The sequence below is a fragment of the Eutrigla gurnardus genome (genome assembly GCF_963514095.1).
Source record: "Eutrigla gurnardus genome assembly, chromosome: 5".
Lineage (NCBI taxonomy): Eukaryota > Metazoa > Chordata > Actinopteri > Perciformes > Triglidae > Eutrigla > Eutrigla gurnardus.
In genome coordinates this window covers 21,749,668-21,777,151 of record NC_139919.1, presented here as the reverse complement: position 1 = coordinate 21,777,151, position 27,484 = coordinate 21,749,668, and the positions used below count along the sequence as shown (strand labels likewise).

Genomic DNA, 27,484 nt, shown 5'->3' with positions numbered 1-27,484 from the left:
ACAAAGTATTTTGATGTTTTGCTTGAAAAAAGTAATAATACCACAGTTTAAAAATACTGAATTGCCTGTAAAAGTATTGCATTCAAAATGCTAGTAAGGTATATTTGTAATATTGGAAAAATGGACTTAAAGTATCAAAAGTAAAAGTACTCATGCAGAGTGTATCCTGTCAGTGTTATATATTATTACATAATAGTTACTACTGATACAGAATAGACCACTTAAACGATAGACAGCATACAAAGGGAACAACACAGGTGAAGTACCGTACTTGAGTAAATACGTACTTAATTACTTCCCACAACTGACTGACTCACTGATTATATTCAGCCATAGTTAATCAATAAAGCAATGCTACAAGTTGACCCTTCCGTGGATGTTGTATAAATGTAGTCTATTGAGACTGAAGCACGGCGCCCCAGGCAATTATTTATCAGTCGCTTGTTTTCAAGCTTATTCTATGTTTCATCTCTTTGCTGTCAGTCAGGGAGGGCTGGAGCGTGCTCATGTTCATCTTTCAATACCTGTAACATCACGCTCCGCATGTTCCCCCCATTTTTTACCCTCTTCAATCAACACGAAACATTCAATATCAAAACATTCATCTGTTTCCCATCACCTCCAAAGCACATCTCACATGTTGCTCTTAAAAGAGATTTCCAAAGCAATTACATCCGTGTCTCCGGTCTGCCTTCCACGATTTACTTCCTATTCCTGAGCAGCAAAAAAAAAAAAACATGAATAATCTTCTCCATCTCTCCCCGCTGATATGAAATGTAATATGGTTTGGGGTTCTGATTGTGGCGTGTTGTGATGCCGAACATTATGAGCTGTAGATCAGCGATTGTTAAGACGAGCCGAGCAGAATTACATGATTAGTGGAACACAATCAAAGCTTTCTCTCCGGAAAACCTGCGACCGTCTTCATCTATTTCATTATCAAATCCATTTAATAGATCTCTTTGTCTCTGCTGAGCTGCCGTCACATTAATAAGCACGCATAAACATCCATTTTGTCTCTCGGTTATTTGTTTCATTTCATTATTTTTAATTACCCCACGCTAACAAAATACATTTACAAGGTGCCTCGTGTCCCTTATTAACTTATTATTTATCCACGCTGCAAACTTTTTCCCGCTCACTCTTCTGCGTCACAATACAGCAGAGAGACACACGGGTCGGAGGGTTGATTCATCATCAAATTTGCCTGCATGCACACACAATAACGTGCACGGGCATTTTTGTGACACAGCGGCTCGTTCCTCATGATTGAATCCGTGTCTCGCCGGGGGAGACGCTCTCAGCGCTGCTGCTCTTCTTGGTCGACAAAATGACTAATTCATAAGTCACACCCAATAAAAAACGGGTCCTAAACACCGTTTCTAAATCTACCTTAGTGCACACACACACCTGCAGACACACACACCTGCAGACACACACACCACTCTCACCCACTCACACCACTGGATGATAAGATAAAGGATTATTCCGTTTAATGAGCAGATTTGCATAGCCACTCACTCAGCACCTGTGTGCGCGTCACTTTACAGTGATTATAATATGTTTGATGGGAGTATTAAACCAAATGTGACAGAGTGCCTCGGGCCATATAATCAAATGGTGATTATGAAGTGCTTTTAAAATTGGAAATCAGTGATGTTTTTTTAGTCATGCTCATCATTTTGGCTGTCTGTCCTTCACTTTGATCCAGAGTGAAACCAACTAGTGGATTAGTTTGGGCCACATGCTCAGGGTCCCCAGGAATATTATATATACACTGCTCACAAAGTTAGGGATATTTGGCTTTTGGGTGAAATTAAAGGAAAATGTAAAGAGTTTACGCTACAGTGATATTATATCATGAAAGTATGCAATGGTGATTTCCTCATCTCAAACTATTTATTGAAACAAAAGCCAGCGAGTCTCTCTGTATCTCTGTTGCAACCTGCTGATGACACTCTAAGTGGCCACTTCCCTCTGACAACATCCTGTTTGAAGCCTCGTAATGGCGACGTACTGTTGATCAATTCTTAGGTGTCGTCTTGGTCTCATGGTGTCAAAACGTGAACAGCATGATAAAGAGGACTGTGTAAAAACCAGTTCTAATTGAACCACGACATTGATTGGGTGATTCAACGATCAAACACCTGTATTGAATTTTGCCATTCAGCTCCTTGTTAGAGAACAGCAAGTTGTGCAAAAGTACTGAAACATTGAGACGTTGGACATGTGCATTCAAAAGTTTAGAGAAGGTCAAATTAAGTTCACCAGTAAAGGTTATAGTGCATTTTAGGTTCATCCTGAAATTTCACCTGAAAGCTGAATATCCCTACCTTTTTGAGAGTAGTGTATATATAATTATTATAATATTATACATTCACAATGGAATACAGTTGCAGTTTTTGAATCTATTAGAATTAACGTTTTGGGCACTGAGCCAGGCTTAGGAAATATGTCCCATAGGAGAGAAAGCTACGAACTAGAAGCCACCTTTAATCTACAATGAATGTCTTTGATTCAAAGATGCGGTTGTTATTTTGATGGAGTATTACTTTAGCATGCAGCAGTTCTCATATTTGTACTGCTAATGTTGATATCACTCTGAGAGGACTGTAATAGACTGTGCACAGCTCAGCCTAAGTAGAGCTGAGGATGGCAGCTTAGAATAATGGAAGTTGAACCATGTCTGTTAATATAGAGCCGGAGATGTCCTGAAATGGCCTTTGTACTGAGGATAAACCCGGATGAAGCACTCGGCCTTGCCAGGTCATTTTCTTTTTGCTCAAATATTTTTCATCCATCCAATCATGTTGTCATGTGTGTAATGTGTCTTAGCAGTCTTGGTCTGCTCGGGCTAAACATTGAGTATTGTTGCCACAGCTCACAGTGTGTGTGTGTGTGTGTGTGTGTGTGTGTGTGTGTGTGTGTGTGTTGTCATACCTTGCTACATGGCATTATCCAGTAGGCAATAGCCAGGAAGGGCAGACCCGCAGCGACCCCCAGCACCGTCCAGCACTTCACCCCGACTGACTGCTGCCTCAGATCGGGCAGGTTCTCATACCAGATAGTCAGCAGCTGCTGCTGACAGTTGGGATGGGCGACAAACTGGAGAGAGAGAGAGGGAGAGAGAGAGAATGAGAGGGAGAGCGAGAGAGAGAGAGAGAGAGAGAGAGAGAGAATTGTAAAATGAATACAAGAACAAGAAATGTAAAACAGCAGGCAATAAAGGAAGCAGAGATGGAGACAGCGCAAGGAAAGTTAGAGAGGAGCAATTAGCAAGCAACCACTATGAGAGGAGCAATAGTCATTTGCTTTTCTTCAGAAAACATTTGGATTGTTTTACAGTTTTCTGTGAAGTCTTCACAGAATAGAGCAAAAGTCCAATGGGAGATTGGATGGACGTGGCTTATGTCACAGTCTTTAAATATACTCAATTCCAGAGGAAGGCTTCTGGTGGTCAAGCAGTTCCTAAGTCGCCGAGTGTGCAGGCTGCTTTCCAATTCAGAGGACATCCACTGTGCATTCACTACCATCAGAATATATTATTCACGATGCGTTGAAATTCACGGCTGCCGCTCGGCTTGATCCGGGACGAAACACGGCAGTTGGCAGGTTGTGAAATCGATTAAATGGACACTATGCAAAAAGGAGAGCAGGCAGCAAATAGGAATGGGTCGTTTACATACATTGCTGTTTGGCTTTATTAGATAAGGCTCGGGGAAGTGATGTATGGATGCCACCACGGGTCCGTTGAGGAAGGAGGGGAAGGATGTTTTTGTTCCAGCCGGAGGACGGATGTGGACAAGGGAGTAATCGATGCTCAGCAGGAGGTCAGCCAGAGTAACAATCAAACTCTAGTCTATCGTTTCCCCACGTGTTCAAGAGCCCAACAAGCGATTACATATCTGGTCACACCTGCTTCGATTTTTGGTGGCCTCCTCGCTCTCTCCCTCCATTGATCCTTCTCTCCCTTTAACCAATCAGTCCCGGCCATCGTGTTCACGGACCATTTATCTGAGCTGACATCCTCGGCCCCCCACCTCCCCCTAAACCGTAGTTAACATAGTATCCCACTGGTGTCCGGTGGCCAGTACACCAATCCAATGAACCCCGTCTGCGTCCAGCTACATGCACTATACACAGTCATGCTCCACCTGGTTGCCATAGCAATCTATTCCCACCCTCTCCCCGCTGTAATTAGCTCCCTGAGTATTGACCACGCTCTCCTCACACACACACACACACACACATTCACTAACACACCAACGCACACACACTCTTGGGATTTCACTGATTAGAGAAAACATGCAGCACATGAAGGTCAAACAGGCTGTATGTGTGCGCACGTGAGCGTGAGAGAGAGAGAGTGAGAGTATAGTAGGGAGAAATTGGGAAAAGGCATTTGGTTTGACATTTAGTAAGAACACCTCTGCTCAGCGGGGATTAGCTCTGTGAAATAGAGGCCAGTTTGTTGTTTACTCGGGGCCCCTCCGAGGCTGCACGCACGGAAATACACAAACACACTGTGTGTACATTGCACAAATTGGCTCACGGACACATACGCACACACTTGTACACGTCACATGCACAACACAAAAATAAGCCTAAACAAGCAAAAGGCTGTGGATCAGAATCGTGTAATGTGATGTGATTCTTCACTCGTCACTTAGCTGGATGAGTGAAGTTTCTTGCTCAAGGACTCTTGGCAGGGTGGGTGTATTGTTCTGCCAACAAGTCCTCGTATCAAATCAAGTAAAACTGTTAGTCTGTCAGTGCGTTTTAAAAACCCTATGAACATCTTCTGATCTGATGATTCTACACAACAAGATCATCTTTACTTGTCAGGGGAGAGAACTCCGCATGGCAGAAGAGTTGGATAATGCATCTGTGGCTTTGGAGGAGCTTGCCAAAGTCTGAAAACAATAATCCATTATCTCATGGTGATATCATCAGGCTTGCCTGAGCTTGAAGACAGATGTAATTGAAACAAATACAACCTGCTTAGCTGGAAAACTCATCAAATTCAAAATAAATGCCTGTCTAGTTTATATGATCATGGTTTAGCTCCTCCTCCTACTAGGGAGGCCTGAACAATCCTAGTCAGAACCACAATCAATTCATAGACTTGGGCATCATTTAGGCAGGGAGTGTCCTACAAAAAATGTTACTGAGCTGCATTATGGGAAATGTAGGATCTAGTGTTTAGGGGCTTTAACTCTGATAGAGACTAAACATAATGATATCTCTGTCTCTGATGCTGTTCCTAATTTTTGTTCCAAATCTTATGGAAATGAAAAATCAATTTGATGGAGTTGCCCCAGAGGTAGGCCTCCAGCCTAATAGCTAGATTCAATTAAAAACGTTATGTTTTCGGTAATATGCAAATTAGTTATTTTTGGATCTGAATGTGCTCAAGATTTCGCATGAATAAAAAAAAAATGAAATTAAACGCAGTGTTTTAATGACCAGTTACATAGTCAGCGAGAGGCAAATATGTTTTTGCCACAGACGCAGTTTAAAAAACAAAACAAATGAAATTAGGATTCATTTAATAAGTGGCGTTCAGTGATGCATGAGGGTAAGTTGCATATTTAAGGTCATTACAGCCGACAGAGGCATAACACATATTTACGGCAGTGTATGTTTTGAGGTTGAGAACCGCCTGCTTTATGGTGGAGTTTATATAAAAGATCACTGTCATGGATAAAGGAAGCAAACACTGAGACGGGATGTGAACCCTGTCTCTTCACTGTCTGTTACAAACGGTACGCTTGGTTCTTCGGTTATGTTTCGCTCGTCTCACCTTCTTGACTTCGTACTTGATGGCCAGGATTACGCGGCTGAGGCAGGGTCGGTTGTAGGCGCTTGGAGGGCACTGGTCCACGTCGCCGTTCAGTATGGCCTCCACTTCCTCCGTGTTCCGACAAAGGTCCAACACGCCCACCACGAAGTCCTTACACTGCATGGACAGCTTACGGTAGTCATTCTGATGGGCAGGAAAGAAAAGTCAATCACGTCAAGGGCATGTTCCAGGCAACGCAGCAGTCTTCAGTGTTATTGGTTTGGGGTTGGGATACGTCAACCTCAAAGAGACATTTGTTCTCATTTGCAATTATAATATGGGTTGAGTGTAAAAATAACTGAAAGGCAAATGCTGTGATTTGGTTCATGACCTTTCATAAATCAACTCGCTTCAGCTGGGCGAATCTTTGATCTTGCTTCTAAGGCAGAGAGGCAGATTATCTTTATAAATGATATTTGGCTTTGGAGGAGGTCCCCTTGACTGGCTTTATCTTTTAATGTCAGAAAAAAAGAAAACATGGCAAAATGATCAAGCTCACCTTGGAAAGTAACTACATCTTTGTTACGATCCCAGTTTTTGCACATTATCAGAGACAACAGTCAGATGTACAACAGAATGCACTTAAAGGCAGCAAAAGCTGAAATACGTGATCCAATCTGCCTGGTAATGCTCATTTTAAATGCAGTCCCATCATTCAGTTTTCATGCACAGGCCGGATATGCTCATAAAAAAAATGAATGGAAATGGATGTCATTTGAATAATTTCTAAATATTGCGATGTAACCACTCTATCAGAAAGCCCAAAAACATAAAAACAAAATGTAAATTAAAAAAAGTGCATCCATCCATTCAATGAACAGAATTGTCTTCCTAAGATGGAAGCAACAAAGGAATGCCATGAGTTTAGCAGAGTGATGGAAGTATTTACATTATCAAGGACACAAGAAAACAACAAGCACACACCAGATTTGACCGTTTCAACTTATAAACAATAAAGGTTTGATGTGAGGAACTTTCATTTTAACATTTTCACATCTGCTTGTGAGCCAGAACTTTACCAGAACAGGGATGTGCTTTATCATCAGTTGAATGGTTTAAACTTCTTTAAACCTTCATGTTGACATTCTCGGAGGAGTGAAGCCAATTCTAAAGGTGCACTCTCAGTTATAGATATGACTTTTGGAGAATTACAAATAAATCCAGTGATGGCCCCCTAATCCTACCTTGTGGACACAAGATAATAACTTGTGGGCACCAGATAAAATATTATCTTTCATGACTGTGCGCTTCCTCATCCGAATATTCTAAATGGCTCAAAGTGCAGATTGCCATTTACTTCTGGAACATTGGTAGTCGACTATAACCGCACACTTCACTACAATGAAACATTTCCTGTCTGGCCTTTCAACCCTCTTTCCTCCACTTTCTTCACTAATCAGGTTCAACCCTTTGCTCCTCTTGTGGACCCCACACTTCACTTATCACCCTTCTTGCTTACGCTACCCCCCACCCCCCAGATCGGGGCTTCTAGAGTCCCCAACGAGCGATCCTCATTATTCACCACTGGGTTTGTTTTGTGTTCAATCATACCATTACCCTGTTTTGGAAATTCCTGCTCTCATCCATATTTTCACACAGGTCTCCCCAGCAAAAGTCATTAATTCGGCAATCAATTCAACACGGAGGGAAATGGCCGGTTCTACTCTGACTTTCTTTTGGGTGCTCTTTGGCTCGGAGCAGGTGTGATAAAGTACATATGCAAAGTAGTTAACACTTTCAGCATTACGCCAAAAGCAGGGCTTTAATGTGATGAGTCACAGCCACAATGATTATAATGCATTTTAAACATGTTCCCAATACGTCGTAGACATGGACTTCACAGTAAAGTGGTACCACTGGGTTTCGGTCATTTGCATTCCTCCGGTGTACGACTCTTTTAGCGAGGGAGGTTCATCCAAGTATGACTTGGATGGCGTGCGGTCTTGAATTTAAAATGGTGTAATCAGTTTTGTGAAGTGACACTGTGTTTGTACTCTTAAATATCAAAACGGCTCCGATGACTGAATCGTACATTTTAACATCCGGACCTTCAGGCTTGGATAAATAGTATCATAGAAAAAGAAACCCTGCATGATAAGGTTAGTCGAAAGGCTCATTACTATCTGCACATTAAAAAGTAACCTCTGGGCATCGAGCGGCGGCGGGAAGCATCTGCTGGCGATTTAGGGACACGGAGGAGAAGACAGTGTTTGGTGTGTTTCACCTTTAGGCTGCTAAGTGAAAGAAATCAATAACAATTACACGTCTTTTTTTTTTACATTCAGGCTTCAGGGTAGCACAGTGTACAAGAACGCTTTCTTAATCAATCATAAGACATCATAAGACACCACACAAGCATATGTGAAAAATCCAATCACAATTTAGGGGATGAGGTTTTGTGCCTTGTGGGGCCGAGATAAAGAAAGGAGAAAGGCGAGATTGAAAATAGAGCCGGGGCCGTGTGAAGTGGAGTGAGAATGGTTACAGATATGTGAACTGAGGGGGGGAGATGAGCCAAGCCTCCAACATGGAGGGAGGGAGACGTAAGATGGAGGGATGAGAGAAGGAGGGATGGAGAGAGATCGGATTACTTAACTTCAGTGGACGTTAGCCATCGGTTTCGCAGCTTTTTCCCTCCCTTTCTCTGTGGCTGTGTCTTAATTTAAAACTAAATTAAACTCAAATTGGTATGACGCAAGAACAGAGTGAAATGTGATTTGCAAAATTAAATGACACCCTCCTCCGCCTCTCTCTCTCTCCGACCCAAGAGGTGTGTGTGTGTGTGTGTGTGTGTGTGTGTGTCCAGAGGTTCTTATGAGTTCTTATTCATATCGGGTCCTCAGGGAGGATTAGCAGTACCACCCCCCGACCAAAGCATCCAACATGCACCACCAGCAGCACTCAGCATCTTGACAGTTTTCTTAAGTGAGCCAAGGTGAGAAAGGGGTGTTTGCTTGAACTCGACTGTGTGAATATACCTTTGTTTTGGCTGTGTCTCATCCTGCAATCATATATGTATCATGGTAATATTAATCATGAAACATGGCCTCCAGGTTCCCTCCTCCTGAGTGCCTCATCTCACCAAAAATCAGGCCACTGCAGTAAAAAAAACCTGGCTCCCAATTCCAGACCGGTTCGTCGAGGCCAACATCTCCGTTTCTACACTTTGTCTTTCTGTGCTCTCTCTAGTCACACTTAATTCTGCGCCTCACGTTCACTACGCCTGCTCCACCTAATAACCAGCCACATCTTCTGACTCCAGCTCCTCTGCTTCGCAGCTCCCACCTCAGGCATATCAAGATCACTCAAACCTTCAGCCCTCCGTCTTCAAACTACAATAAACTGTCAGGAAGCGTTCACGCTCCGCTGGTTGTGATTGCATTTGGGCCCTAAGTTGTACTGTCACAACACCTCGGTGGTGAAAGATAAAATAGTACCGCATAGAATGAAGTGGATTCTGAACTGAATTGAATGGCAATCTGTATGTAAGTCGCTCCTCCTCCCCTAGGTGAGTTGTAACGGAGCTTCTCTGCGCCGGCTGTTGCACAGTTGGTGCCGTTAGCGCCGTTAGCAGCTGAGTGGAGGCAACAGATAAGCTCTGAGTGCTGTGTGACGGTTGAAAAACAACAAGAAGCAAACATGGGTGTCATAATCAAGACAACGTGATCTACGCCCTGGCTTTTATTCTCCATGTTTTGATTTCCCAGAATGAAACAAGACTGTCACAGGCTGTTGCTATTTGAACGTAATGAGAAGATGATCTGAAGAGGATCAGTGAGACTAATAAAGAGAAAGTACATGGGCATGATAATGACATGTTAATGAGACAGATGAGCTCCGCAACACCTCCGGTCCCTCAGGTGAGCCCTTCTCATGAATTTATCTGGAGACAGGGGACCGAATGACAAGCGGAAAAGGCCGACTGACAAACACAAAGGTGAGAAAGATTGAGGGAAGGATGGATGAGGACGGACAGGAATGAACAGAGAGCGGAGGGAAAGAAATGTAGCAGCACATGGCCGAACAAAGGGGGACAAACAAGCAGAGAAATGAGAAATGGGATGATATCTGATCGCTTCAATTACGATGATCGTGCTTTCTATCATGAATGACCTCGCCTGTGAATATAATTCAGTATGTAATCAGTTCATGTCCTTTTTCTGTCGTTAAGCTCATTAAATGGACTGGTTCTTCATACACTGTTACTCCTGTGAGAAACTGAACACAAATCATGAAAGAAAACGTACCAAATGATCGGGGAGATAAACTGTGCGTGAGAGGAAATTGTGAGTATTTGCCCCGGAGCTAACTTGTGCACATTAATTGGCTTGAGGTGAAAGAAGGGCGTCATCGACAGTCAAACTTTCAGCTGGCTTTGGACACAGAGGGCACATTTCTCACAGACTGCATTAAAGCCAGTGAAAACCACTTACAGAGTCAGCAAAGTGGCTTTCAACAGGTCTCCCTGGCAAAGAGACAAAGTGAGGCTCATCATACCAAATACCAGTCGTTCTGACTGTCAGCATTGTATGATAATTATTTCATCTTAAAAGCTTTTGATCCCAATAAAATGATTTTGAGCAAGCTGTAATAAGGAAATAACACGAAATCATAAATACTAACAAAAACGGATAGTTTATTTTGTCTCTTCATTATTTAATTTAATTTTGTAATTATTATAATAATAATTTAGTATTTATTCTATACAGGGAGGTTAGGGACTCACAATATACAGTCATATGTGTTTTTGCATTGATTTGCCATCGTGTTGCATATAATAGAAACTATCCTTATTAATATAGGAATAAGGATTCTTTCTGTATCATCCAGCCTTACAGGTCAGTTGGTGAAAGCGTATGTCTAAAATGTGGATGTTCCTTTTTCTCGATGAGTCACTCTCATTTGTCTGCTGGTCCTCACATCCCCAGACGATGAATTCAAGACGAGTACCAGCTGGCACAGTCGGAGGGAACCGTCTCTCTCTCTCCGCCTGCAATCTCTAAAGCCTGCCTAAAACGTGCCAATCAACCTGCCTCAGAACAGATGTTAGGTTTGATTCCAGGTTTTAAAAAATAATCCAAATATAAGTGGTAGATTTTCAGCGTCAGTTACACAGATAATGTGGTGAGGTGGGGGGTGCTGCAATGAGTCAAAGATCCTTGGATCCTCCATGATCCACATCCTCCAGCTTGCCAATCAAGGTAACATTAATGGGAAAATTTGATTGCTCTATCGAAGGTCACAGATTCAGGAATATGATCGTCATTTCAGAAGATTTCAACATTGGTTTCTTCCAAATTGTAGTCAATCCAAAATCATCTGGGATCCACGCTCAACACCAGGAGGTCAGCTTGGGCGACACATGATTTCCTGTGTCGTTCTGAAACATTAGTCTAGGCCAATGTCGCTTAATGTCATTGATCTGTACAGACCCTCATCACCGGTAATACGTTTCATAAGCATTTAAAAACCTACTTAAGGATCTAGGGGGGACACTCTTTTTCTCCAGTAAAAGAACATGACAATCTCTCATATTTTCCTTCAAACTTGCCTGAGGAGAGATTGCATTGGTAAACGGTGGATCAGAACAGTAAAATGCTGATAGACTTCCTGCTTAGACCGCATGAAGAAATAAAGAAAAATTATTTAATAGAACAAGAGAATGCAAGGACTGTACATAAAGTATTAAGTATAATTCCAAAGCATATCTGTCTTCTGTATGGTGATGTATTTCACAGTATGTATTTTGTAACAGGAAAAGCAGACAAGACATAACTTTGGGAGGGATTTGATTTAATCCTTAAAAAGATAAGCCCACAACCTTCTTTGGCTCTGTGCAGATTGATTGATGGATATTGTTGGGTGAAATTGTCTGGTATTAGCTGTAAGCATACGTCATATTTTGTTTTCCGGGAAGAAAAAGAGATTGGATTTTGATATAAAATTACAAAGGAATCCATTTTTTTGTAGGGTTGGTGGCATTTATTGTTAAATAGAATCAGAATCAACTTTATAGGTGGACGACGTGACCGGGGATGTGATCTAAAAGGGTTCAGAAGGCTTTTTTATTAGTTCAGCTCGACCTTAAAGGTGATACATTTATAACAGTATAGCTCTTTTGAAATCATTTTGTTGTCTTAAAATTGACCTTGAAAATGAAAGTGCTAAAATATTCACAATTAAAATACATCTTAAAAAGGCATCATAAAAACAGCAGCAGTCCCTTCAAGTTGTTTCTCGTAGCTGTGGTTACCGATCTCCCCGAAGGCGGTATTCTCAAACTCATTAAACTAAGCATGTAAAGGGTCCTGAACTATTAATGTTGCCTTCCTTCTGATTTGTGTAGTGTTCAGCTCCACCAGATATCTCGGGGGGGTTTCTGTATCATTTTGCTGGCAGTGTTGACAGCGTTGTGAGCTTTCTATTGCTCCGAGCCCCCAAATTTCCATACCAGCATGTGATGTTGTAGGAAATTTGAATTTCCGACAGTGATGGAAACCATCCTTCAGGACTTTTTTGCTCACGTCAAATCTGTTACATTTCTTTGAAATAAACAATCTTTGCGTCTGCATGTTCTTTAAAATGGAAGTTGGTGTCTCAATTAATTCCTAAATATTTAAACTACTAACTTTTCAGCTCTGGGCACAAAAGTTTCACCGCTCATCAATATCTCACTTGGCCAAGGCAGTCAATCAAATCCAGAAGAAAAAGTGAAGTAAACAGAAAGCTCCTTACCTTAAACTCTGTCTCGATGTTGGCCAGTCTTGCCAGTTCATTGCTGAGCTCGAGTGCAGTCAGCACAGGGTCTTCACTGCTGAGTGACAGGTAAGCTGCACTGGCCAGGCCCTTATATGCATTCATCCTGGAGAGCGAGTGGCTAAACGAGTCTTGCTTCTGCCTCTCCATACATTCTGAACACTTGCAGAAGTAGTCATGTGGCCGTTCTATGCGGGCCCCCTTCATCAAAAGGATGTGGACGATCTCATACTCCAAGCAGTGAGCGGCCAGGATGACGGGCGTGACGTCGTGCGAAAAACGCGTTCCGTCCTCGTCGTAGGCGTAAAAGTCATCATCGCGCATCTCCTGCTCCAGAGGGCTCAGAGCAAGTCGGATACCTCCGCCAAAAGCGCTGTGGGCAAGAATGGCTTCAACGATTCGGACGTAACCCTTGGAGATAGCCAAAAGCAGGCCATCTCCGATCCTCGCCAAGCCATCCTTTTTTAGGAGCAGCTCGGTCACTTCTAAGTGTTCATTGCCCACTGCCAGCTGCAAAGCATTCTGGCCCATGTAGTCCACGCAATTGAAGTTGAGGGTTTTGGACTCTTCCAGCATTTTGCGGACCACGGGAATGTTTCCGTATTCAGCCGCGTCCAGGAAGCGCTCCTCCTCTGCAGTGAGGGCCGAGCCGCGTTCGTTGAACATGTAGGCCGGGCCCCGGACCGCCTGGCGACGCCCCTTCTCTCTCAAGGTGGTGTGCCGGCGATGCATGGCTTCCGCCCTGGAGACAGTGAGGAGGAGAGCAAACAGTCAGGAGAATCGAAAGAGCAAGGGCGACAGTGATGGAAATGGAGGTAAGAGGTAAAGAGCGAATCGGAGGAATGAGTGATGAAGGGCAAGAGAGGGAAAAAAGTGGAGAGTAAGAGAGCAAATGATGGAGGCAAGAGGAAAAGACAGAATCATTAGTTACATCAAAGCGACCACGGTGTAACAAGGCAAACAAAGTCATTACTGTCTCCCCGTGTGGATGCTCTCCGTGGACAGGGACACGGTCAGCAGTGCTTAACGGAGGCTTCTCTCCTGACCCCGGAGAAAGCCCCAACAAGACATCTGCGATGATCTCGCCATCTGTCTCCGGTCAAATCAATGAACCGTTACCAGGGTCAAAGTGTACTTGCTGGGCCATCTCAGCTCAACAGCTCTGATTGGCAAGAGAGAGATGAAGCTGTTATACCTTTATTGGCTCCAACATGACAAACTCACGGCGCTTACGACGGAGGAATCATCCAAGGAGAAAGTTTGTCCAGTGCTGAATCTGTCATTATCTATCAAGGCCTTCTGCTCTTTTCAAGAAGTCTTGATCTGTTTTTCTTCCTACATGGAGCCCCATTTCTAGTGGCACACTGTTACATCACAGCAGAACCAAGCGGGTAAAAAAGTGTTTTTCATCAGGGACTAAAACCAGCTGTCCCTTCCACAAACAGAACCACTGGTAATCACACTTAAAATAATTTCCACAGGGACTACTGTACTCCTCCTATTGTGTTTTGGAGACACAAAGATCTGACGCTGTGCCTGCATCTGCTGTGTGGCCTGACACTCTGACCCAAATAGTGAAAAAAACAAGCTTTGATGTATCCCAACGCTGGAAAAAATGAGAGGGAGAAAGACTGAGAGACAGTGTGGGAGCGGAGGAGGAGATACTGGCTGTGGGTAAGCCTTGAAATGAAAAGCGGGAATGGGAATACTGGTGACGTTGGTGTAAAACGGTTACCCACAACCATTTAAGTCTCTGGTGTGAAATAACTCATTTAGACTCGAGAGTGAATTTGTAAAATGCTATTATAACTGAAACGATTCTTGTTGAGCAAACAAAAAAAGAATCTTTATCTTTAATAGCCTAATTGGTTCCTATTGTCCACACAAAATCATTTTTAATGATTTTCAATATAATTCTGCACTTTTGTGTAATATGAATTGGCGCAGTTACAAATGACATGGGATCCAGTATAACAATAAGCTATTTGTAACTTTCCTTACGTGTCTGTGTGTGTGTGTGTGTGTGTGTGTGTGTGTGTGTGTGTGTGTGTGTGTGTGTGTGTGTATGAGAGGGCTGGACATTAAAAGAAAATGTGAAAATGGAGTCCTGCTCATGGTGGAAACATTCCCTGGGGCCGTCAAAGGAAGTGGAACTGACAATATGAAGAGAGCTCACACAGGCAAATCACTGTGGGAGAGGAGGTGACCGTGTGTGTGTGTGTGTGTGTGTGCGTGTGTGAGAGAGAGAGAGGGAGAGCGAGGGAGAGAGTTTGACAGTGTGCGATTAAAGGGTATAAAAGGTCGCCAGCTCTTGATTTTCGATTTAAGCAATCACCTGTTTACGCCTTAAACTGCCAATCAAGCGCACACACACACACACACACATACACACACGCACACACACGCACACACACACACAAAAGGTGCACCAAGCATTCAATGAATATCACCTTTTTGAAGCGTATGATGTCTGAAAGGTATTTGTTTCTTAAGGTCATTTGTGTTTATGTTTCACAGTGCATTGTGCTGTAGGCTGTAGCTAATACCTCCCCCAATCCCCAACGCCACACATGAACACTCACAGACATAGTATTTGTAAGCATTGGGAATATTCCTCATACATGAAGGGACAGTCTGGCTCCCAACCCATTTAGATAACCTTATATTCAGGCAATGCATCACCTTTTTTCCATCCCTCTCCATCCTTCTCTCCATCCATCTCTGACTGTTTGTGATTCTGATCTGAAATACAATTTACCTGCATCATTTCTGTGCAGAATTACAGTCACAAAGACAGGAGGAGGCAGATGTAATGGAGATGGATGGATAGAAAGAGTGTGTGTGTGTGTGTGTGTGTGTGTGTGTGTGAGAGAGAGAGGGAGGGAGGAGATGAGCTAAGACAAATGAGTGAGTGAAGGAAGGATTGTGTATATGTATATCATGCTCATTTGCCTAGTCTGTTATAAGTACATCATATACATTGTGGCAACCAAGACGACCAGACGTTATTCCCTACATGTGTATCACAGAACATAGAGCTCCCACTACTTTAATACAAAATGCTTTGTATGCCATCCCATCCCACTAGATATAATTTGATGCACCACTGCTGCTATTCGTTCTTATATTTCAACGGACCATTGAAGAAATCCTCTCATTCAGCCGAGCTCTAGTTCCGTAATACCCACGATAATTGTATGTGGGTTATATAATATTGGCAAGCATCATTAATGTGAAGTGAAATAGGTAAACCTACAATGAAAAAAAAAAATGTGTTGGCTCAGCTTTTACTTATACGACTCCAATTTGAGTTGCAAGGAAGCGTTCTTATCATTAGCTATTCTGTTGAGGAATCAACCGGAGAAGATAGGGGCAATACGCAGCAATCTACAGTAAGTGTGATTAATGATGGGTTAAAAATGCTAAAATCATGCCCCCCCTGATAGGTGACATTTAATACATTTTCATTCTAATCAATGGATTTGAGTACACAGGAAGTGCTTTTAATTTTGTTGGAAAAACCAATCAACTTTGGTGATGGTAGAATAAATATGAAATACTTACACTACAGCTTGAGCCTACTATATAAACACTCCTAAAATATTTGTCAGTAACCGGGAGCTCTCCGGTCATGAACTCTCTGTAACCTTCTCGCAAGAGCTAATGGGTCATGGGTTCATTATGTTCAGCAATGAAGTAGGTTAGGTCATTTACAGGTGAACCGGAGAAACAGAAAGGAAGAGCACAAAATGAAGTACTTTCAAAAATCTAATTTTGAGGAAAATTAGAGGAAAACAAGATTTGACTAAGCAGGAATAGTTACAGAATGAAAATGACTCTCTGCTTTCTCTCTCTCTTTATCAAAAACACACACATGGACGTTCTCTCAAGCAGCAAATTGCCAATTTTTAAGATCAAAGGTAAGTTGCTCACCATATTTCACTGGTAATGAGAAACAGCCATGTTCATCCTCTCTTACACTGCAGTCAGGCGTCTGTGATCGGCTACATAGTTCTTTTCCATGCTTGGCCTTTTAAGTGTAACACTGGTGTATCAAAGGAACAGGCCAGGGAAGATGAAAGCCAACTCTGAGGCCTGCCATTCTTAATATCTGATAGCCATATCCTAGCCGCTAGTGCTACATGAATATCCATTAAGTGTGACCATTTATGTCCCAGTTGTGTGTGAACACCAAATGGTCTTGTGAAGTCGTATCTCACAGTGAATGAGTTAAAGAAACTTTTTACTTTGAAATGACAACTTCAACATCATGAATGGTACAGAATGCAGCTTTCATTCCCACACTTGGTGAGTGGGTATGATCTCCCTGGAGAAGCATTTTACGGCACTACGTCACACCACCAGGTAGCTGCATAGAAAAAGATGGCTGGTGTCTTCTCCAAGGCTGTGAAAGAAGCTTGTTCAAAAGTCTACTCCAATCTAATCAGTAAAAACACTGGCCATTCCAAGCAGCTTTTTTCCATCATAAACAAGGTAATGGAGAAAGTAGTTGCCTCTCAACTGCAGGAGCACCTCACAGTCAACCACCTGTTTGAGAAATTTCAGTCAGGCTTTCGCTCAGCTCATAGTGCTGAGACAGACCTGCTCAGGGTGATGATTGAATGACCTACTGATGGCAGCTGATGAAGGATCTCCATCACTCCTCATTCACCTCAACCTGACATCGGCATTCAACACTGTGGACCATAATATCCTCCTGGACCGCCTCCAGTCCTACCTTTCTGGCAGGATGGAATATGTGTCACAGGGAGGATGCAAATCCAGGCCGCTCCCTATCACCTGTGGTATCCCTCAGGGGTCGGTTGCCGGCCCCATCCTATTTATTTCATACCTGCTCCCTCTTATATCTCCATATCAAAATCACCCCAGATCCCTCTGCAGCTCTGTCACGTCTCACCATCTGTCTTGAGGAGAAAAAGGCATGGATGAACAGCAACTTCTTCTCTTCTTCTTCTTTTTCTTCTTCTCCTTCAGCTAAACAGCGACAAAACCGAGGCTCTTCTTGTTGGCACCCCCATCAGGTCCAGTCGTCACCCATATCCCAGCTCATCTTCGACGCCCAGGCCATCCCCTTCTCCTCCTCAGTCACCAATCTGGGTGTGAGGTTTGATCCCCACCTGACCTTCAGTAACCACTTCAACCATCTCTGCAAGTCCTCTACCATCTCAGAGACATTTCCAAACCCCGTCCAACCCTAAACTTGTCAGATGCAGAGAAGCTTGTCCATGCTTGTATCTCCTCAACTGCCGGATTACTGTAATGGGCTCTTCATTGGGATTCCTGGCAAGAGCATCCAAAATCTGCAATACATTCAGAACAGCGCTGCCAGGATCCTGATGAGAGGTCACAAATATGAACATACAACCCTCATCCTCCACTCACTACATTGGCTTCCAGTCTCATCCCGGATTACAAAGTTCTGCTGCTCACCCATAAATGCATCACCGACCATGCACCCCCATGCCTACAAGACCTGATCATCTTGAAATCCTCTGCTCTTCTTCTGCTCAGCTCAGCACCACGGCTGTGGAACAGCCTCCCCATCCAGCTGAGGGCAGTATGGAGCCTGGACTCTTCAAAGCAGACCTGAACCTTTTTATTTACAAAGGCTTTTGACTGCTTAATTGTGCCCCCTGTGATATGATGCAATGTTTTATGCCTATGCTTTATGCTTATTTTATTTATTATTATGTAAGCACTCTGAGATTCACTGAATGAAGAGTGCACTACAATCTATTATTGTTATTAAGAAGACGCTAGCTTGGTATTCAAGCTAGGGTTCACTATTCAGTTCAATTCAATTACATTTTATTTATAGTGTCATATCACAACAGAAGTCATCTCAGGACACTTAACACATTGAGCAGGACTAGAATACGCTCATGATTTTCAGAGTTAATACAATTTCAAAGTCCCAACATCACCCAGGGGCAAGCGTTACAGCAACAGTGGCGAGAAAAAACTACCTTAATAGGCTTTTAGGCAGAAATCTTGTGCAGCCCAGGCCCTTGAGTTCCAACTGCATTTGGTGTTGGTAGTAGTATAGTAGTAGTAGCATTAACAGTAGTGGTGTCATTAACAGAAGCAATAGTATGTGGACATTAGGGGTGGGGGAAAATCCATTCTTAGATGCATCGTGATGCGGACGTGGATGATTCTAAAATCAATTCACAAATGTCAAAAATTGATTCCATATTGTTTATGGAATAGGCGGAACTTGGAAATCTGTGTTTTTTAAATCATGCATGGAAATGTACACAAAAAAAAGTTTTATAATCAAATCGTTGACCTGAATCGTAATCGAACCGAATCGTGAGGTGCCAAGAGATTCCCACCCCTAATGGACATGGTGGCAGAGACGAAGAAAGCAAAGAGGACTTTAATGGATGAAGTTAAGAAGAGAAAAGGAGATCGGACATGAGTATAGTAGGATCTCCACCTGGCTTTAAACCATTGGTGAGAGCTTCACAACACAACACCAGACACCGAGCTGGCCTGTACACCTGTGCAAGAGGGGCGCTAAATCGCAAAAACACATATTCCTTCATAATGCCATTTGCAAAATGATCCCATTCAAGATTTAATAAGTAAATCTCTGCAAGTTTTTGTGTGATGAGTGACATTGTGGGGACGTACTCTGCAAGCCAATTTGTGGTTATATACCCCATTGTCTCTCTTTCTCACACTAACACGCAATGCATGCACAAATCCCCATTGAGTGCTACTTATGCATTTGTGCACCAGAACCAATTAAGCTGCTCTCTCAAGGACGTCACATGAGCTTCAGTGGAAAACCCACCAAGACACACGAATGCATTCAAACTCACACACACACACACACACACACACACACACACACACACACACACCCTTCATAAACACCACAAACCAGCAAACTTTACACACGACTCAGTTAACACAAATGTAATGCAAATTCTGCAGATGTTCCATTTACGAAGGGGCATCAGTTCTATGAATGAGAGCAAAATATGCCATTCCCTTTTAGTGATAATGATCTATTGTACAGTCCCATTGATGTAATCCATAAAGGACCTTTACAACCCAGCTGAGAGTCAATCATTGATCCAAAGCTGTGTAGAATGATGAATACTAAATCTCTGGCTGCTTCACTCTCCTCTCTCCAACACCGAGCTCTACTTGTTGACATCCCAGGTGGATTAATTGCTTTTGATTACATTCTCCCAAATCAGAACAGCTTCTCCCATGTTCAGCCTCTTTGCATAGTTAACACACATGGACAGGGACTCTACAAGGCCGCGGAAGTGCTGGTTTCTACTCATGTATCGCGTCTCGGGGCGGATGAACAAAAAGTTGTGGGAGCATACACACAGGATTACTCACGCTTGCCTGCTGTCGGAGTTGAACGCGGCGTCGACGAGCTCCACGGAGTGGTTCCCGTGGTCCGAGCCCCCCGGAGCCCGCTGGAGCCTCTGTCCGCGGTGCTGAAGGCGGTCAGCGGTCGCCCCGCCTCGTCCTCTCCACTTGGGGAGCGGGTCATCGCAGCGGTCGCACGCCGCCGCGTCCGTCCGCACGTCCTGCTGCGAGCGGAACGGGGAGCCGCCGTCCCCGGCGCTCTGGCACAACTTTGGCGGGGTGGAGTGCGTGGAGTCCCCGGGTCCCCGCGTCCCGGGAGACGGGTGGAGACACTCCGGACTGGCGAGGTAGGACGGCTCTGTGTCGCCCAGCAGCGGAGAGGCGGAGGAGAAGAGGTCCAGGGGCCGCGGCGATGGAGGAGATCCTCGGGGAAGACAGACAGACGGAGGCGGGGAGGGAGACTCGGAGAGACGGGCTCTCTCGCCGCCGTCGCTTTCCTCTCCTTCGTCAAACATTTGGGAGAGTTCTCGAGCAGCATACACTTCAAAGACGACCGGCTACGTGGCAGACATTTAACGGTGTGCGTCAAAGTTTGAACCGCACAAGTTTCTGCTAAGCCGCACGGCAGCGACCACCCGAGCCTCCACCTTTACACGGGAGTGCGCGCACTAATTAGAGAGCACCGGGAATGCGCGCGCAGGGAGCCAGCCTATTACAAAATGGAAGGAAAATGAAGTGCAACACCACAGACATAGCTTAACTTTCACATTGCATTGGCCTGTAACATTATACATAATTACTGTACATTTGATATCGAGTAGAACAAACACGGTCCTCACAGGACAGACATGATGGTTCTTCAGAATATGATGCATGGCTGTACATTAAACTACCCAACAGTATATAAAGGAGTTCAAATGAGCAACTTAAACATCTACAGCAGTGGAATTACACATGAATGCAGCAGTCTACTATTCAGACAGGGAACACTTTACTTACCTGTCCCGTCAAATGGGACTCCACCATTCTCTGTGATCTCATGGTATCACGAGAATCCAGCAAGGTATACATTTTACTGCACGATGAGTGTAGTATATTTTTAATTTATTTCTTATAATTTATTTCTCGATATTTATTAATTTCTGTTAATTGTATGCACCAAGACAAATTCCTTGTAAGTGAACTCAAACGTGTCAATAAACCTTATTCTGATTCTGACAGTCTCTGCATGAGAGTTTACAGTGTGACCAACCCATTCATTTTGATCTCATGTCTTAAAAGAAGAGAGGGAGGAAGAGACCGAGGCAGAGAGGACCAGAGAGTTGGAGGTCGAAGGTTGCTCTGACATAATCATGATATCGCTTCAAAGAACAGGCAATTAATACCTAAAAGTAGTCGAAATCTAACCTCAATAGCATCTTACGGTGCATTGAGACCTCACTTGCTCAGACAAACCTGGAACCAAACCTCTTAAGGGCTCTGTCTTCGATATGAAGAGTAAAATTATGTGTGACTTTATCTGTCTGCGTGTGTGTGTGTGTGTGTGTGCGTGTGTGTGTGTGTGTGTGTGTGTGTGGTCCTGTAATTAGACACAGAGGCCCATTAGTCATGATGGAGACTTCCTGCAAGCCCACACAGACAATAACCAGTCCTACCCCATCACTTTGATCTATCCTTGTATTTATGTGCCCAACACATGCACATGGATCATAACAAATATAATAAACACACATCAGGCATGCCACACTGGTTTAACTCTGGGGTTTGCATTTGGATAGTTCCCAAAATTGTCTGGAGAGAGAGGTCTGTGAATTGTTTTTGAGAAAAAACAAACATTTTGTTAAATTAAATGTCTCTCCGTTTCTGTACTAACTACTGACTTATGTCAGTGTCTTGAAATTGCTCATGTCAAGAATATCGAGCCCCGTTCAAGATGATAATAGTGTCTTTACAATGCTCTCCTGCGTAACTGTGGACACCCAGCTTGGATAACAACTCATTAATGCAGGAAAAATGTATAGTAGATAGGAAAGTAATTGTAACAAAGATATAAATAGCAAATGTAGCAACATTTAAAGTAGATTATTGGCCCATAGGGATGAAGCTGGAGAACCCGGAGAGAACCCATTTTTTAAAATCATGTAGTGGCTGGACATAGGCTCAGACCTGGGAGTAAAGCACTTTAATGACACTGTAGAACTGGTACAAGCCACTCACCGAGACTGTTGGCTCACTCTTGGCAAGCTGCCAGTTAAACACAGACGCTGGATGTCCTTATGCCCTACACAGTCAAACCCGGTGACCTTGAGTAGAGGGGTGTGTGTGTGTGTGTGTGTGTGTTGTACTCACTTGTTACATTGGGCTTTTGAAGTGTGTGAAGTGTACCTGTGCAGTTTCTAAGGACCAATACGTTACTTTAAGAAGAAGCATCCAGACGATTCTGCTTTGACAGCTTACACAGTAATGAAGTGCCATCTACAACATTCAGGATATTCTGGGTCTTGGTGCGTAAGTGTCACCATTGCGTAGTACTCTAGTCGTTCATGTCAGAAGACTCATCTCCCCTCTTCACACTAATAAGCCACTGCAGATGCGCAGAACAAGTCATACTGCTTTAGGAATGTTAATATATTGGAAAAGAGTGCCAACATGGCAAAACAGTATGGGACTATGAAGTCTCCCCATGTAGGTTGAAAATGCCTCAACCAAATCAGAGATCCCCAGAAGCCCTGCTGGGAAAACACTGGGTGTGACGTTAACGGCGCTGCATTCCAGAGTGTTTCAATCAACGGATTCGGCAGCAGCATTTCAGTGTGATTCAGTGCAAAATGACTGTTTCACAGCAGCTTCTTAATAATGTAGAGGTTTGAGCATCACATTGACTTCTGTGTTCACTCAGAGTGTTTCAGTGAAGATGCTGTATTCTCTAGCACGTTAAAAGAGAAATGTCGATATTCCACTTCATCTCTCCGAGTTAGGTGTTCTGTATTGTGTGAAAAACAGCTGCAGTTATTAATGATGTCCTCTGTGTCTCTGGAGCACAGCTGCAAAATGTGATGTTTTTCCTGATCCCAGCTGATTTGGTATGAAGAAGAACTACAGTGCCACTCTCACTCTCAGCTTTGGTTGCTGTGTGCTGCGGGAACCTCCAGAATGGGAGCTGCCCGAACACCCACTGGTGATGCCTCAAATTGCTCTCCAGTGCCAACAGAAATGGGATCATTCTGCTGTAATGAATGTCAGCATGGGCAGTCTTTTTTTTTTTTGATGTCAACGACCCCAACAGAGCGAGCTGTGTAAACGTTTTCCTTCTCACCGGGACAGAGGTGTGCTGGTCCTCCCCTGAAGAACTGGAAAAGACAGCCAGGAGCAGCAGGGTGGTTTTGGGTGATTTTCCTGTGTAATTACTACCTCTAATTTAACGGTCTGCTAAAGAGCCGCTGCAGCGGAGCAGCTGTCCGCATGCAGCCAGCATGGCGGAGAGGAGGTTTGGGAACACAGCTTGAAGAGCTGGAATACTTCATCCTGCTCTGTGGGTTAAGGATTCATTTTGACCGAGATGTACTGAATGTTGGAACAGTGGAACGACATGTGACATGGCCACATGTGTTTTACGGTGAGTTAACAAGGCAATTAAGCCTGTCATAGTTCGGTGTGAGAGAGTCATTTCAGATGGTTGTATATTTCCTTCACTGATGTTTTGTAAATGTATGCATCTAGGTCCTTGTCGGTTCGGCAGCAGGAGAGATCAGTTTTCTCCGTCAACATAGGGTGCACTGGGTAATGTATTTCTTCCGTGGACTACATTTACCATCAGCACCGATTGGCCGTCCACATAAAAGTGGGCGAATTTCCCCTTTAAAGAAAAGACGGATAGAGGTGAAAGGCAGGGAGACGTCTGATTGAATTACATCTTACAACAGGGCAAACATCAAGTAGGATCACATTAATCACCACTCCAACCCTCTTTGGCAGCCCGAACATGAAAGTACTCTTTCTCGCTGGTACGTATGATTAATAATAATACAAAATGAATCATAGCTGCCTAGACACTGAGATCAGCAGAGGCCATCTCTGATTCTCTTCACCTTCTCCTTCAGGACCGGACGAGAGGACATCTAGCATCGCTGGATGGGTGCTTGTAGCATCTGGTAGAGAACTCAGCACCTCCCTGATGAACCCCTCTGTCAGCTGAGTCGGTCTGTTGGACTAGCTACTGGGAGCCTTCCATCCTCTTGTGACAGCAGATAGCTGATCTGCCAGTTTGGGGATGCCATCTATCACTTACACTGGAGGAAACACAGTTAGAAGATAAAGGTTCACAGTCCACATGTCACAGGTGTTTGCCTCAGCAAAACAAGACCACACTCCTTAACCTTAGCTTTGAAGTGCCTAAACACATGATATATTAATTGGAAATTAAAATATCATGGGGTGGGTGAAGGAGGTGGAGGATTTGGTTCAGATTGAGGTGAAAGAAACGTTTTAAGATCCTCAGAGTTTGGTCCACTTGAAAGACATCTTGGATAGATTTTCCTGAGTTTTATTCTGCCTTGATCTTTTCCTCTTCCCCTCCATATAGTATGCTGAGGGAGACGCAAATTCTGTCTCTTCCTCTAAGCAACAAGGAGCTGTCCACTCATTGAACCGTCCCATTCTCTAACATGAGGAACACCTTTTTTTCTGTTCTTTCTGTCCTGGATCTCCACCTTCTTTACAGTGCTGACCTTCAGGTCATCCTCTGCACTCCTATTATTTCACCTTTGTCCTCCCCTTTATTCTCTTCTTCCCCCCCCCCCCCCCCTCCATTGTATTTTGTCATTTTTTTCCTGACATCTTGTTTTCACACTTCTATTCATTCTTTTGCTGCCAGACGCCGTGCTGCTCTCAGCTGATCCCAGCTCCAATCACTATTCCATACGGTCTGGAGGCACACATCTTCTTTCATATTTTATATGTTCTGCACACTGCAGAACATATCAAATATTTAATAGGATTATAGAGGGTATCATTTCAGATTCATAGTCACTGTGTTTTAAAAAAACAACAACATATTTCACAAAAACTGGTTGTATCATTGGTTCTTGCAAAACAGATTTATGCAAATCCAGTAGTTTGAGACATCAGTTATTCTGGATTCAAGTATTAAAATATGTTTTTAAATCCTGGAACCAAAACACCCACACTATTCTGTCAGCTGGACCATCATTGTTGGCTTCAACATCATAATCTTAATCCAAACATGGGGGGATAAATATTTAGATATTGGAGGTGGCTTCTTGAAGGGAAAAATGTTGGAAAAAACAGGATTTGTCGACTCAGTGTGGTGTCTGAGTGACTGGAAGGGGCTAAAAAGTGGTACATTTTCCTGTCTGTCGAGGGTAAATATGGTCACAACCTGGCAACCTGTCCTATTGACTTAAACAGTGTGTGTAAGTAAGGGCACAAAAGCCAACGACTCCCATCCTTCATTGACCACATGATAATTTAATGGGTCACTTGATCGATGACATGTCCTGCGATCAATGGTGGCAGCACTCCCCTGAGGACAGCAGATGTTTCCCTACAGATTCATTCTTCAGCTTTCTCTGTATGCTCACGTTGTTGTTTTCCAGTAAAATCCTTTACAGCTCAGGCTGAAAAAGCAGGCAGATATTCATGCCGATACATACTTGATGCATATTTTAACAGTACAGAACAATGGGAGAGGCGTTGGAGTGTTTAAAACTTTGATTACATCTGCTTGCAGCATTCAGTGGGGTATTCTGCCAACCGGCTTTTGTTAAAGATATCGCACAGAACCATCCAAAATCATGCAAACAAATACTCTGAGAAAATGTCTCTTTGCATATATTCCTACATTAACGTATGAAATTGTCTTGTAGGCAAAATAGCAGGAATTGTTCAAATCCCCCCTGCAGCGTACAGCCATATTATCATTTATTATTCACTTATAAGCACACTCTCAGATTCACAGGTGCCCCAGTGAGTCTGCAGCATCCACACTAACTGCCCGGGATATCAGGAGGAATATACATTTATCTACAACTTAATGAGCTTTACTCTTATTATAAATGTCCATACTGCTCTCTCCTTGCTTCGGTAGATTCAATACATCCCCACCTTGACATGTGACTCTAAGTCATTATGGAAAATGATGGCTTCTCCTCCTGAGCGTTGCAGTTTGTGTGTGTATGTTGTTGTATTTGTAAATTCAGCAGACGGAAGACTTCAAGGGTAAAAATAAATGTTAAACATCGAATGTGCAGTTCAAGGACCAGGGGAAAAAATCCCCCCCTGTGGAGACTGCCACCCGAGGGTCAAAAGACTAATTCCTAAATGAAAATGTGCTCAGATGTGCTGCGTGAGACATTTCGCCGTGTTGACATCCACTTGGAAATGGTGGGTCTGAAACAATCAGCCTTTCCACAGAAAAATGCACACTGGCGTATCATTTACTGTTCGTAAGAGTGCAGCACATTTTTGGCGCTCTGGGGATGAGAGCAGCAGTCCGTGTGAAGCGGAGAACGCGGTTTCATTCCTCCTCGCAGAGCAGATCATTGGAGTAAAACCAGCCATCAATTATCCTCACCAGTGGCTTATGCTGAGAGGATCAACACTGACACGAGGCTGCTCCAAACAGCTGGGAGCTCTGGATGTATATGTCGCCAGAAACACATCCAAGTCCCCGGGGAAACGGAAGTTAGAGCGTCTTTGCCTCTCATACACGACAATTCCAGAGTGAAACGGAATATTTGAGAGCTGTTTAGGTTCGTGGGGGTTTTAAACCAAATCCTCTGCATTTCATTGCACCAATACAAAGTGGGAAATCTTACAACGTGACAGAGCTGAGCTGCAGAGGACTTTGGCTCCACTTTCCCTCATCGCTAAAAGTGTCAGTCGGATGACTGATGGAGGTCTTTATTTCGTTTATAGTACGTATTTGTACTCTTTACCATCATATTTTCTATTTGAGGTCACCGTGTGAAGGGAAACTGCAAAATAAGATTGTCATTGCTCAGTGTGAACTGTACAAATCTTCCATCCATCCATTATCTAATGCTTATCCTGTATTCAGGGCTGCAGTGGGGCTGGAGCCGATCCCAGCTGTCATAATAGGTGCAGAATATGACTGGGGATGTGAACTTTAAGGGTTAAAAATGCATTAAAATGTACTTTATCACTATATGGAAACTTTTTACAGCCAACTTCCAAGCTCACACGGGCGAGTAAATCATCCCAGAAGGTAATTTCAGGTATCACTTCAGCAGACCACACTAAGGTTCAGTGTCTCCTCACAATATAAAGACTCCACAATACATCCGTCCCTCGTGGTGAACCCACCCAAGCTGTACAACTGGCTCGTTACACCTCAGGTTTCTTTGCCGAAACCCCCCCATCTCAGTCTCGCCCAGCCTTGACAGCTGTGGGAAATACAAGCTGTAAATTGAAAATAGGTGCTGAGAGAATGAAGCGGCTGGGCTCCATTTTCCTTTCTCACAACATGCCGACGGAATAAATGAAAGTGAC

The 27,484-nt window shown here is 43.6% G+C and overlaps 1 protein-coding gene across 1 annotated transcript in view; it reads right to left on the bottom strand.

Moving 5' to 3' along the window:
• The window catches only part of trpc7b (transient receptor potential cation channel, subfamily C, member 7b), a 41,717-nt gene extending 21,011 nt beyond the window's left edge, over nucleotides 1-20,706 (bottom strand). Inside the window, exons 1-4 of the mRNA XM_084009216.1 lie at nucleotides 19,982-20,706; nucleotides 12,578-13,340; nucleotides 5,804-5,986; nucleotides 2,941-3,105 (exon numbers count right to left, since the gene is read on the bottom strand). Of these exons, the coding sequence (XP_083865342.1) occupies nucleotides 2,941-3,105; nucleotides 5,804-5,986; nucleotides 12,578-13,340; nucleotides 19,982-20,469 (1,599 nt within the window). The 5' untranslated portion in view covers nucleotides 20,470-20,706. The remainder of the gene's footprint in view (nucleotides 1-2,940; nucleotides 3,106-5,803; nucleotides 5,987-12,577; nucleotides 13,341-19,981) is intronic.
• Between the last annotated feature and the right edge of the window lie 6,778 nt (nucleotides 20,707-27,484).